This window comes from Hemitrygon akajei, chromosome 1, assembly GCF_048418815.1.
Source record: "Hemitrygon akajei chromosome 1, sHemAka1.3, whole genome shotgun sequence".
NCBI lineage: Eukaryota > Metazoa > Chordata > Chondrichthyes > Myliobatiformes > Dasyatidae > Hemitrygon > Hemitrygon akajei.
The window spans coordinates 68053854-68065881 of NC_133124.1; the positions used below are offsets into that span (position 1 = coordinate 68053854).

General features: G+C 36.1%; 2 protein-coding genes across 11 annotated transcripts in view; one reads left to right on the plus strand and one right to left on the minus strand.

Annotated features, from left to right (window-relative positions):
* Positions 1 to 11150, minus strand: part of LOC140727429 (RNA-binding protein 12-like) — a 219466-nt gene extending 208316 nt beyond the window's left edge. The window contains exons 1-3 of one of the 10 annotated variants that reach the window (XM_073044750.1): positions 10961 to 11124; positions 9537 to 9606; positions 4623 to 7938 (exon numbers count right to left, since the gene is read on the minus strand). In XM_073044750.1, coding sequence (XP_072900851.1) covers positions 5697 to 7910 — 2214 coding nt within the window. In that variant the 5' untranslated portion in view covers positions 7911 to 7938; positions 9537 to 9606; positions 10961 to 11124 and the 3' untranslated portion in view covers positions 4623 to 5696. Of the gene's footprint in view, positions 1 to 1151; positions 3798 to 4622; positions 7939 to 8920; positions 9001 to 9536 lie in introns of those variants that run through there. The other 9 variants (XM_073044715.1, XM_073044733.1, XM_073044741.1 and 6 more) reach the window with 9 other exon arrangements.
* A 79-nt stretch (positions 11151 to 11229) lies between these two features.
* Positions 11230 to 12028, plus strand: part of tmem67 (transmembrane protein 67) — a 162310-nt gene continuing 161511 nt past the window's right edge. The window contains exon 1 of the mRNA XM_073044800.1: positions 11230 to 11421. Coding sequence (XP_072900901.1) covers positions 11241 to 11421 — 181 coding nt within the window. The 5' untranslated portion in view covers positions 11230 to 11240. The remainder of the gene's footprint in view (positions 11422 to 12028) is intronic.

The window sequence follows — 12028 nt, forward strand, 5'->3', positions numbered from 1 at the left end:
TTTGTTATTTACTAGATCAGAAACTGACATACCACATTTGTCCAGTCTACATATCCTTTGACAGATGTGCACACAAGGCACCTTTTCATTACTTTTAATCCGCATTGATTTGCATCAAGGAAGTGGTAACAAACAAATGCAAATTGAGTGATGGTACTGGATAACAGAGACAACAATTTAGTCCAGACATGATCAAAGTTGATTTTTATATGCTATAAGTCATATTACCAGCCCATAATATTCACTTGAACTAGTCACTGACAGTTACTATCCTCCTGTGAAATTCTAAACTTCCTGTAAAATTCTAAACAAAATTTTGAAATAAATTGTATGTTAAGTCCATCTGCCTACAAAATACATGAAGGAAAATTATATTTGTGCACTTTATTCGGGTGTATAAGGTTTTCTACAGACCTAAACAGTCCTACCAGTAGTGACTGATTCACTTGCACTTCAAGTATACTACTTCCAGTATTGACAATGTGGTCTTCTCTACATTGAAGAAACCAAAACACAAATCAGCTGAGCACTTTTGCAAAGTAGCCAAGTTCAGGCGATAAGGATGACAATAACATTTCCTGTGGCCTTCTATTTTAATTCTCAACCCCAATCCCACTCTAATCTCTAAATGGCCTCTTGCTACCTCAAGGCCTGATACAAGCTTATAGAACAGCACCTCATCCTCCCTACAGTAAGTGTTAAATTTTCCAAGTTTCAGAACACATTTTCATTCTTTCTATCAGAACAGGCCATTTCTACTGCAAGTCAAAACATGATTTTGACTCAATTTTACCCTCTTTCCTTCTAGAGCAAATATCTAATATATCAGATATCTGCAACACCTTACAGATTGTTGCATTAGCACCTAGCACTCTCCAACTGCACGTTTATCCCATCTGATAGAACTCTGCCATCTATCCCAGTGCCTACCAATGCCTCACCCTTTTACAGATAACCCTTTTGTCCCACCTGGTCTCTACAATTTAAAACTGACTTGTTTTCTCTCTGTGACAACATGTCTCTGAACTATTAACAAGTTTTCCCAAAGACAGTGCCACACCTGAGTTTTTCCAATCTGTGGTCTCTTGTCAGATTTTATTTCAGTGTAAACCTGTTCATTTATATGAAATAATTACTCACTGCAGAATAAATTGTTTTATCTTATTTATTGAGCCACCAGGGAATAATATTACTACATTTTATATACTTGCACCATCCAATTTACCTGTGATTATACTGCCCTTTGTATTGGTGATAGCTAATGGATGATGAATGCTATTGCACAAATTATTACACACTAACATGTGGATTCACAAAGAGCACATTGTGGGTCAGGCGATGACTAATCCCACAGATTGCAAGACCCATGAAAGTGACCTTCATAGTTGATGTAAATGTAATCACAAACTTAAGTTTTTTAAAGATAAATGTTGGCTGTAAACTCTCAGTATAAAAGAATCACTATTATTCACCAGTATCATTCCCAAAGTATGAATTATCAAAGCAGTGCTTTCATCTTTTTTCATCTGGATATTGGAACAAAGTATGCTCTAGGTGTGACAAAATTTACCATCAGAGATCAAACTAAAATAAACTATTGTTCTAACTGAACTCTATTCATCAATGTGAATTTTATCAAGACCACAGATTTAAGCACGGTATTTTTACATGCTATACAAATCTCATTAAACCACATAAAAATGTTGTGGATTTAGACTATTTTTAAGTCACTGAACATTATTTGCTAAGTTACTTTACAACTATTTAAAGAGGCTTGAGAGTTCAAAAAACTTTTGAAAAATGTCTTTGATTATTAAAAAAATAGTGAATAAGTGTACAAGTCCCTTTAAAAAATACATTAAATGTAATGGCACAATGTTGCAAGAAAATGGCATAAGGTTTGGGAATTCCCTCAAAATACTGACCAACCTTTATCAGCATTTTTCCAAATATACTTAATAAGTGTCCCCTCATGGCATTTATTGGCAGACTGTTAAATTGTTGCAGCTCCCTAGCACTTACACTAGGCAATCTACCTGCAGATGCTGTGTCAGTTTAGATCTCCATGGATATGAAATGAAGTTTTTGTGCAATTTAGATCTTATCAAAAACTTGTGCACTTCATTTTTAATTTTGACTTCTGAATATTTGAACATGTCAAGACTGACCCTGGGAAAGAAAGAATTAACATATGAGGAGCATTTGATGGCTCTGGGCAGGTACTCACCAGAGTTTAGAAGAATGAAAGTGGATCTTATTGCAACCCATCAAATACCGAAACGCTGAGGCAGAGTGGATGTGGAGACGATGTTTCCTATAGTGGGGGATTCTAGGACTAAAGATAACATCCTCAGAATAGAAGGACATCCCTTTAGAACAGAGATAAGGAGGAATTTCTTTACCCAGAGGGTAGTGAATCTGTGGAATTTATTGGACAAGTCTTTGGGTATATTTGAAGTGGAAGTTGATAAGCTAATAAATCTTTCATGATGGAATAACAGAACATACTCGATGGGTCAAATGGCCTAATTGTATTCCTATGTCTTGTCATTACTATCTTATGATCAACATTTTTGTAAGTCTGTCTGATGCCAAGCCAAAGTCGTCATTAAAGAAAAATGTCCATCAAGTAGAATTTGGCCCTACTCTCTTGAATAGAAGGAAGAGTGGGAAAAAGAAGGGCTGGGACAATTCAGTACATTGTCAGGTTTCTTCTCCAACCTATTAAATGCAATTAAATACAAGCAAGTAAATCCCAAAAATATATAAAGACTTGAATCCAAAATGAATGAAATGACAATGGTGTGTCTTATAAATAATAACCATGGTGCTACAAAAAGAATAATTAAAAAGGATTTCTCAAAATTAATAAAACTCATTGAGTACTGCACACAGAATTAAATCCTTAAAAAATTAATCTCTAATTTTCTATTTTACACCTTTTCTATCAAAACCAGCAACTGTATGGACCTAGATTTTTATAAATTTCTTTCCCACTTAAGAATATAGATGACTACACAGAAAGCAACATTTTATGTTCAAGTTTGCCTAAAGGGAGGTTACAGGACTACCCAAATGCAGGTTTTAAAAAATGTGTCATTTTCTGAACCAGGCAATCTCTATAGATTGGGTCAAAGCTCTGAAACTCTGCTACATTTATGACTAACCTAGCGTTGGACACATGCACAAAATAATGAAATTGAAGAGGCTACAGTTCATCTATGACTAACATGCAGTCAAAACATTAACTGGTATTTGCAACACACTCTATAAGAAATCAAACAGATAGTAATTCTCAGAGTATCCAGGTAACACCAACATTATCCGTCAGAAACTGCATAATCATTCTCATTTCTATCATTATAACAGCCAAAGTCCTGACAATATTCCAGCTCAAGTATTGAAGACATTAACTTCAGAACAAGCTAAACTCCCAGCTAAACCGTTTCATAAAGCAATAACACCATCAATTTATAAAAATCTAGGTCTATGTGAGCATTCCTCAAGCCTTGCCGCAAAAGCTGGTTGCATTTAACATAGCCAATCACATCAGCTTACTCCCATTTTCTGAGGGTTGGAAATAGTGCAAGGCCATAACAACCTAATAGCCTGCTCATCAATCGCAATTTGGGTAAATAAGTTTAAAACCATATTAGAACTTTAGTCAAAATACAAACGCAAGAACAAAATTTCTGAAGCAAATTTGTGATTATTCACTTGATTCTGGTTCTTTGATGTTACAGTTGGCCTCGAAGAGAACACGACATGGGGAAAACTTCTAGAGGCTGGTGTCATACCTTATATAAAGAAAAGTAGTTGTTTTAAAGTGAGTATCAGAACCAGGACATTGCTACAGAAGACAGTCTAGGCAAATATTCTCAATAGGCAATATGAGGTCAGTAATAAATGCCAGCCTTCCCAGGAAGGGCAATTCCAAGATTACCGACCAGAAAACCAAGTTTATTTCAAAACAACTTAGGAAAGAAAGACTATTTGTATCTCAAAAGTGTTCATTTCCTATTCACTCACACTCACTGAAGCAAACATAGATACTGAGATAACACATTGCTTACAATTTATATTAAGTACAAATAAATATCACCTATTATTTTTACATAAGAGGATAACAAATATAATTCAACTAAATTATTTGAATTATTTGGCTGTATTTGCATCAATGACCATCATTTGTAAAATACTACTTTCAGAGAGTTGTAAAGCCAGTAATTTTCCAGCTAGTTTTTACTGCTGGCATCACATTAAAAAAACAGAAGTTAGTAACTAGTGTGATCCTGTGCTTCGTAACTTGAATATTCTAGCCTAGCAAGAAATGTCTGTACACTCACTTCACATCTAACAAAAAGCTGCTTCAAAAGAACTGATTTCATTCAAAAAAAACCTACCAGAAAATGCATACCACATATTAACTGATCCATCTAATATTCAATGAAGTTAGATAGAAAAAAAATGCATAGAATAAGTGCAAATAGAAAATACAACTTTTGCAGGATCTTTGAAACAACAAATATGGTTAAGTATATTCTTAAAGTATAAAAAACACAAGAAACGTACTATGCAAATCGCTGCCTTAACCAGGCACAAGATGTTTGAGTAAACACAAATTCAGTAAGATATTCAAGATTTTTAATTAAAACTTAAACAAGCCTACAAATGCAAAAATTAAATTCCTGCTGTCTTTCTTGACAAGAATCACACTGTACAAATTCATATAATTAGAGGGAATAACTTCAAAACATGTATTAATTCATTTTTTTAGGTATGGAACTGCACTACCTTACTCCACAACCTTAAACAAACACTTGTAAGTAACTTCCTATGCTGCTAAACAAATAATGTTTAGAGACCAGTTTTCATATTTTTTTCACTAACAAGACACCCTTATTTGGCAAGAGATTGAATAAAATACACACTTATATGCTTGATCAATAAGCTATATCTTATTCAAAAAGCAAGTCATTTATATATTCCTTCAATATACAAGGGGAAAATAGAATTTTTTTGTAGTGGTTTCAAATAAACTAATTCATTTGTGATCTAATTGATCATTTTTATACTAGCTGACCTGGTCCCCATTTTGTTGATTGACACAATGCACATATGCTTTTAAGTCAATTAATGAAATTACGCATCCATATTAAGGGCACAGTTAGAGTAAGATTTCGTCAGTACATGTCCACCTCAGAACCACTACTCTCCTTAAATAAAACCAAGGTAAGCAGTAAAAAAAAAAATTAAAGGTTTAAAAATGTTACACAGTATTGTTCAGGATGGAGTTTAAAAGATTTCACTCAATCATCCTTTTACAGTGAAAAATAAAACTGATGCAGAATTTCTGCATGCTAAACTACTCACGTTTACTTCCAAACCATCTATATGACAACAGCATTTAACTTTCAAACCCCATCAAATCAAGGGAACTGAACATTAGAATATAATCTTGAAAACTATAGCAATCAAGACAAAATATAGTATACCCCAAAGTAGTTAAACCAGAACCAACCAGTAACTCCCGAAACAAAGACCAACTTCAACACGAATCATATTTGCCTGAAAGTTACAGATAGCAACTCATTAAGTTATTCATTCAGTGGAACCAATGGCCAGACAGCATCTGCATTTTACTTCAGAGAATCTAAAATCTGTTCATTAAAAAACAATGTCAGGTTCCACTAAACTTATAGCAAGGTTAGTTTGACATTCCTTTGTCCAATTGGCTTTTCATTCAGTTCTCGCACAGCAGCCACTGCTTCATCAACTGTTTCAAATGCAATAACAGCATCACCAGCAGGTAAACCCCTGTCATTGTACCGTACGGTGACAGAATCAGGAATAACACGATAGCCATAGAAGAAATCCAGTATTTCATTAACTGAGATTGTGAAAGGGAGATTAAAAGCCTTCACAAGAGCATTGCCACTGGACATTCTCATATTACTTTGACAGCCTGAATCAAATCCAGATCCATATCCACCTCCAGTGTAGCCCCCAGAAGTGTCATTTCTCATGTCGAATCCTCTGTAAAATTCTTCTTCTTGGCTATATCTTGGTCTTTGCATGGAGGGCACAGAACCCAAACCACTGGAAGGTTCAAAAGGCTCAGCTGATTCATGCATATCAAGAGACAAAGAATGATCACCACCACTACTATGAGAACTAAAATAGTCCCATTCCTTCTGGTTTTTGTTTCTTTCATGCACAGAACCAACACCAAGTTCAAATATCTCTTGTGAAGAAATTGGCTTTAGCAAAACTTCTCTTCCTCCAAGCTTTTTACCATATAAGCACTCAGCCCTTAGTACTTCATCCTCAGACTTGAACTTGACCACAGCCTCCCCTAATCCAATGCCATTACTATCAACAAGTATATGGATTCCATAATCAGCCACACCAAAACCTTCAAAAAATTTACGAATCTCAGATTTGGAGACATCAAAAGGAAGGTTACGGGCATAAATGTACACTCTTGATGAGGAATAAGCCTCTTCTCTCGACAGGGATCTTTTATCTTCAATGTTAAAAGCTGACCTTTCTCTTGATCTTTGCTTCTTGACATGGTCCATAAACTCTAACATGGTTTTCTTAGAGATGGGATAAACATAAACTGCACGGTTTCTGATGCATAGTTTGTGATACCTTAGAGCTTTCCGATGCTCAACAGCACTTTTAAACTTCACAAAGCCTTCCTTGGTACTTTTATGATCAAGATCATGTAAAAGATAAATTTGATCATCTGCAATGTTCAAATCAGCAAAGAAAGTTTGCACATCTCTTTTTGAAATACCATAGGGCATATTTTTTAGCTGCACATAAAAATTTTGATCGTAAGGAGAACGAGATCGTGATCTGCGCCTTCGTGGTGATCTTGATCGCCTTCGGGAATGATATTTTTCTTCACGAGGAGGGGACTGACCTCTATTACCTTGGTTTATATCAGTATGAGTATCTTCTACAAATAAATCATTTCCTTCAAAAATCCATTCTGACTCTGAAGCTCGAAAGACCTGAACAAATCTTTGCCCCATGTATTGTTTGTGACGTTTTAATCCTTCTGTTGCATCCCAAGCACTGGCAAATCGAACTAAACCCTCTCCATTATTCATGCCCCAATAATCCTTCATTAGACGAACAGATTCAACTTGTAAACCATGGAAGAATTCTCTTACTTGCTGCTCTCTTACAGAATAGGGCAGGCTTTTCAGACGTAAATAAAGATGATCAGAATTAAAAGATGTTCTTGGTTCTCTTAATTGACTGTAAATTGAATCAGCAGAGGGATCCACTGAAGTAGAGCCATTAAATTTATCGGAACTACCCCCCAATCCTCTGGAAGTCATGCCAAATGATGTAGACATAGAGTGAGATGTGCCAACTGCAAGGTTCTGTGGAGAAGATAATGCCATGGTGGACACGGTACCACTCATCATGGGATCCATGCGAGAGCCATAGTTGTCCATATCAGAATTTCCAATATCACTGGGATGAAATGAACTTCTATCGATTCCTTGCTGCATAGCCGAAACCAAGTTCACAGCTAGTGTAGAAGATATGTTACCTAACCCACTTGTGCCAGTATTGTTCAATCCCAACCTTCCAGAATTGGCCACATCACCAGTGCGTGTGTATTGCTTACGACTCATTTCAATTATATTCTGCATTTCAATTCTGCTACTTAGTGTTAGCTTTACTCTGTTCCCTTTGAGAATTTCACCCGACCGCATCAAGGCAAGCCGAGCATCTTCATCCGTGGCAAATACAATGAATGCCTCTCCCAGTTCACCACCAATAATATGCACCCCTCCATCAGGAATGGTTAATCTAGAGAAGAAGTGACGAATATCCAAGGTTCCTGCAGAAACTGGGAGCCCCTGCAAGCGGATAACCACAGCCATGCTGAGCTTGATCAATAGAAAAAGTCACCTGCAAGCAAGAAAGGCACACAGGATGACGTCAAATTATTTCAAAAGTTTCTGGGTACTTCATTAAATAATAAGTGAGAAATGCTCAAACAAAATGAAGCAAATTCTTCTTACTCTGCAGAATAATTTTTAACATATCAAGTTTTTTAAAAAAAGACAAATTTCAAGAACTCTCAACTCATCAACCAAGACCAAATGTAGTTATATTCGAAAATTTGTAAGATAACTACTCTGCCACATCAATGCAACACTAGGCCTGAAGAGCAGCTGAAATTCTACTTAATATGAGGAAAGCTAACCTGTAGTTCACTAGTATCACAGTGGAATGCAATTCATGGTAAAAATAAATAGCAAATGTGTAACTACCCAGCCACATCCAGTTTACATCTACTCTACTCTTCTTTCCCCAATGAGAAAAGGACCCATTTCTTAAAAAACAAATGAAATTCTACAAAAATGACCATAATTTATCAACTTCTTCCTTGGGCTTCTGTTAAGAATGTACAGTATATCAAATCTTTTCTTCATCTCTTACCAATTAACATTCTGCTTACTAGTGGGTGCAATATTACTTTTCTCAAACAGTAACCTGGTTTGCTTACTGTAGGTGATCAAATAAAAATTAGATGTAAAATACCATGAAAGAGCAAGCAGTTGCACAACCATGCTAATTTCAAACTCACTTTAATAATTACAGGCAATGAAAATTTTCAGAAAGCAGCTAGCAATCCAGCAAACATCTTGAGAAATAATTTATTAGACTGTGATGATGTTCCTCAAATTTCTCACAATAGTGAAAACATCAGGTACCATGGATTGTACTTTCCATCAATTCGGAGGCAAGTTCAGATGACAACACACATAAGAGATTCCCACTTACAGAATGTAACATTTTATAAAACTTAAATCTCATTTAATTTAAGCTTATGATTTTCAAAAAATTATTTTTGTCCAAAAAACTCTGAATGAAAAGGTCTGAACTATTTATTCAAGCTTTGAATTGTTATTTTTATTGACCTTCAATAAAACCGACTCAAACGGTACGTTTTCTAACATCAGAGAACTGCAAAAGAAAAACAGCATCACCAGGATTAAGAATCGTTAGAATACACTTCTAAATTGAAGTTAAAATAACTGAAATAGGCTGGAAAAATTGCAAAACCAATTTCAATATTATTTTATGTTTTCGCACAATTGAAATAAAACAATAATGCAGAATATACTTAGAATCCTAGATTACATTGATATAATCAGAAATAATTCTACTAAATACTTGCATTAAAATAAGTTTAACACTTGCTGACAGACATTTATCATTTTTCTAGTAAACAAGAACAGACCATCTGCCAAATAAGTACTCAAGGCAAAAAAGGAAACACTAGCTCTGTAACACAAGCTCCAGTTTTTCTGTTTCTATGTTTCAGAATAACAAATTCATAAGGAAAGTAAAATTTTGTTCCAGATTTCCTTACTGTACAAATAGAAAATGTTCACTGAAAAATTCTCTGTGGAATTTATGTAACAATAACAAATGTAATGTATTAAACCAGTCAAGATGGTACATATTTTAAAATCAACCCCCTTCTGCAAAACACTTACCACCAAAGAGAAGTTGCCTTTGAGAAACAGAAGACACCAAGACAAGCGCCTTAAAGCGAACTTTTATAGACTGCAAGAAAATAATTGACAAATGTCAAACCTGTAACAATAAGAATAGGAGCCAGGCTAACTTTGGGATTCTCAAATACCAACTAACAATTTTCATCAATTAGCAACATTGTTTAAAACTTATTTTTTATGCTCACATTAAAACATCAGAAAAAATTTAAAAATTGAAATGTACCTAGTGACAGAACCAATAAAAAGTCTGTCATGTTACTTTTTTAAAAAAGATGCATTTCCAGATTCTTATTTCTTAGCCAATATGGTATATTTATTACTTTGTTAAAGAGTGTATTTTCCTTCCACGCAACAAAACAGCTTCAGAAAATTAAAGAACACACATCTCCTCTGTTGTGGCCAACATTTGGCATCATCTCTCTTCATAAAAGTTACAACATCAAACTTGGAAGTTCACTTGGCCCAGCTCATTTGAAAAAAGATATCCAAGGGAAAAATCAGATAGAAAGTTGAATATACATTGATATTGCAACCTTTAAGACTTGCTGCCACAAATCATTTACAGAAGCTTCCTGAAACAAATTATCCTAGGAGCGGTTTAACAATTGACCAAAAGCCTGGGACGTACCTTTGCTGACAATTCAAAATTCATACAGTAAATTTAGTTCGAAAAGATTTAATCCCGTTCTGTTTTCTGTTCTGTTACTGGAAATCAAATTGCCAGGTGTCGAATACAATTTAGGAATTTCTCTTCCTTTAAATGCACGTCACTTTAATTTGGCTAAAAAACCGCAAGAGAACCCACACGAATAACTACTTTAGTTGCGGTAAGTAACAAGTGATTTATCTAGTCATCATTCAACTAAAACATCAATTAGTTCTTTTATTTTTTCCCACACAAATTCATTACAATTTCTTGTCATTATGAAAAAAAACGTTTACTGAGCCTCATACACTTGTAGTAAATACAATGATCAATAGAAGCGAAGGGTCAGACGGACACCAGGGTTGGGGGTCGGGAGCGCACCACCATATGGACATTTTAACAATAAAACATCCTGAACTCGTGCATCATAAAACTCCGCGGTGATCGTCACTGAACCAGATGGAAGTCAGGAGGTGGAAGACTGAACAAGCTAGAGAGCTGATCACGGCGGCGATCGCTGCGGTTCCAACCCACAGTCCGGCCTTCGCCGTCACCCAACTTCGAAGGCTCCTACCGAGGCCTCCGCCTCCACCTCCACCCCCACCTCAGCAGAGCCAGATCACCGCCTCAGCGCCTACATTTACTCTCTCATCTCACGCGGCCTGAATACCGCCTCTGTGAGGAAGAATAGGAGAAGTAAGTGGGCAAACCTAATCCATACCCACCCGCCCGCCTGACTAGTTGCTGCAGATACGACCTGCGACACGATGGTGCTCCGTAGCACAGGAAGAGCTCTGCGGATCCTACAGCTTTTCACATTAAATAAATTATTTATTTTTAAAAGGTAACTGAATTCTAAAATTTTGCAATGGATTTTCAACATATACAATAAAATATTATTTAAAGGCTCTGAAAATGCTTCGTAAAATGTGTTTATTAGATTTCGTCCAGCGTTACGGAATACGCGCTTCCTAGGACCTTCCGGTGCACGGGGATTGTGGGATAGCAGCCGGGTGAACGGTTGCTTGATTCGGGACATGGAGACTTCTCCCCGGCCTTTACTGTTGGCTGCTTTGGCGCTCTTCCAGTCACTGATGTGTTTCGATAGCTTTTCTCTACCTTTTGAAACAGTTGAGAATTGCACAAAGAAGCAGTGGTATGATATTTCCCAGATGGCCTGTACACAGTGCGGTCCCTATCAACAGACAAGTAGTGATGGTGGGTGAAAACGACTGTTAGTGCAGTTTATAGTCAGGACAGAGCTTCGGTCCCCTGCAACTGGTCTAATGAGAATCCATTTTTAAAAAGTTTGCTGGAGATCAAAGGCAAGGATTCCGATCCTCTGGCTGTGATGAAGACTAATCGACCTGACACGTACATCTGTTCATTCATAGCTGCGAATTCATATTGCGAATTTACAATATTTTTATTTCAGATTTTGGGTACCTACATATCTTGTTTTGAAATCCAGGTGACGTAAAGTATTTATTAGGAAGATTCCACTCTACCAATAACAATGAACTCATTCCCATTACCCAGCTGGAGAAAACATTTTTTTTTAACTTTTTTTAAATGAAATTTAAACTTTGCTTATTGGGAAGAATTTTAAAAAGAGAAAAAGTAAGTTTTGTCAGGTCACGAACTTTACCACAAGGGTTTAGGAGCTGGCTGCAAAAGTAGGGTGAAAAGACATTGATAGATAAAAGGTCAAATTTTCAGTAATGGAAGATATGTTATAGAATGTAGAACATGTACTGTACAGCACAGTACAGACCCTTTGGCCCACAATGTTGTGCCGACCCATAAACCCTGCCTCCCACATAAA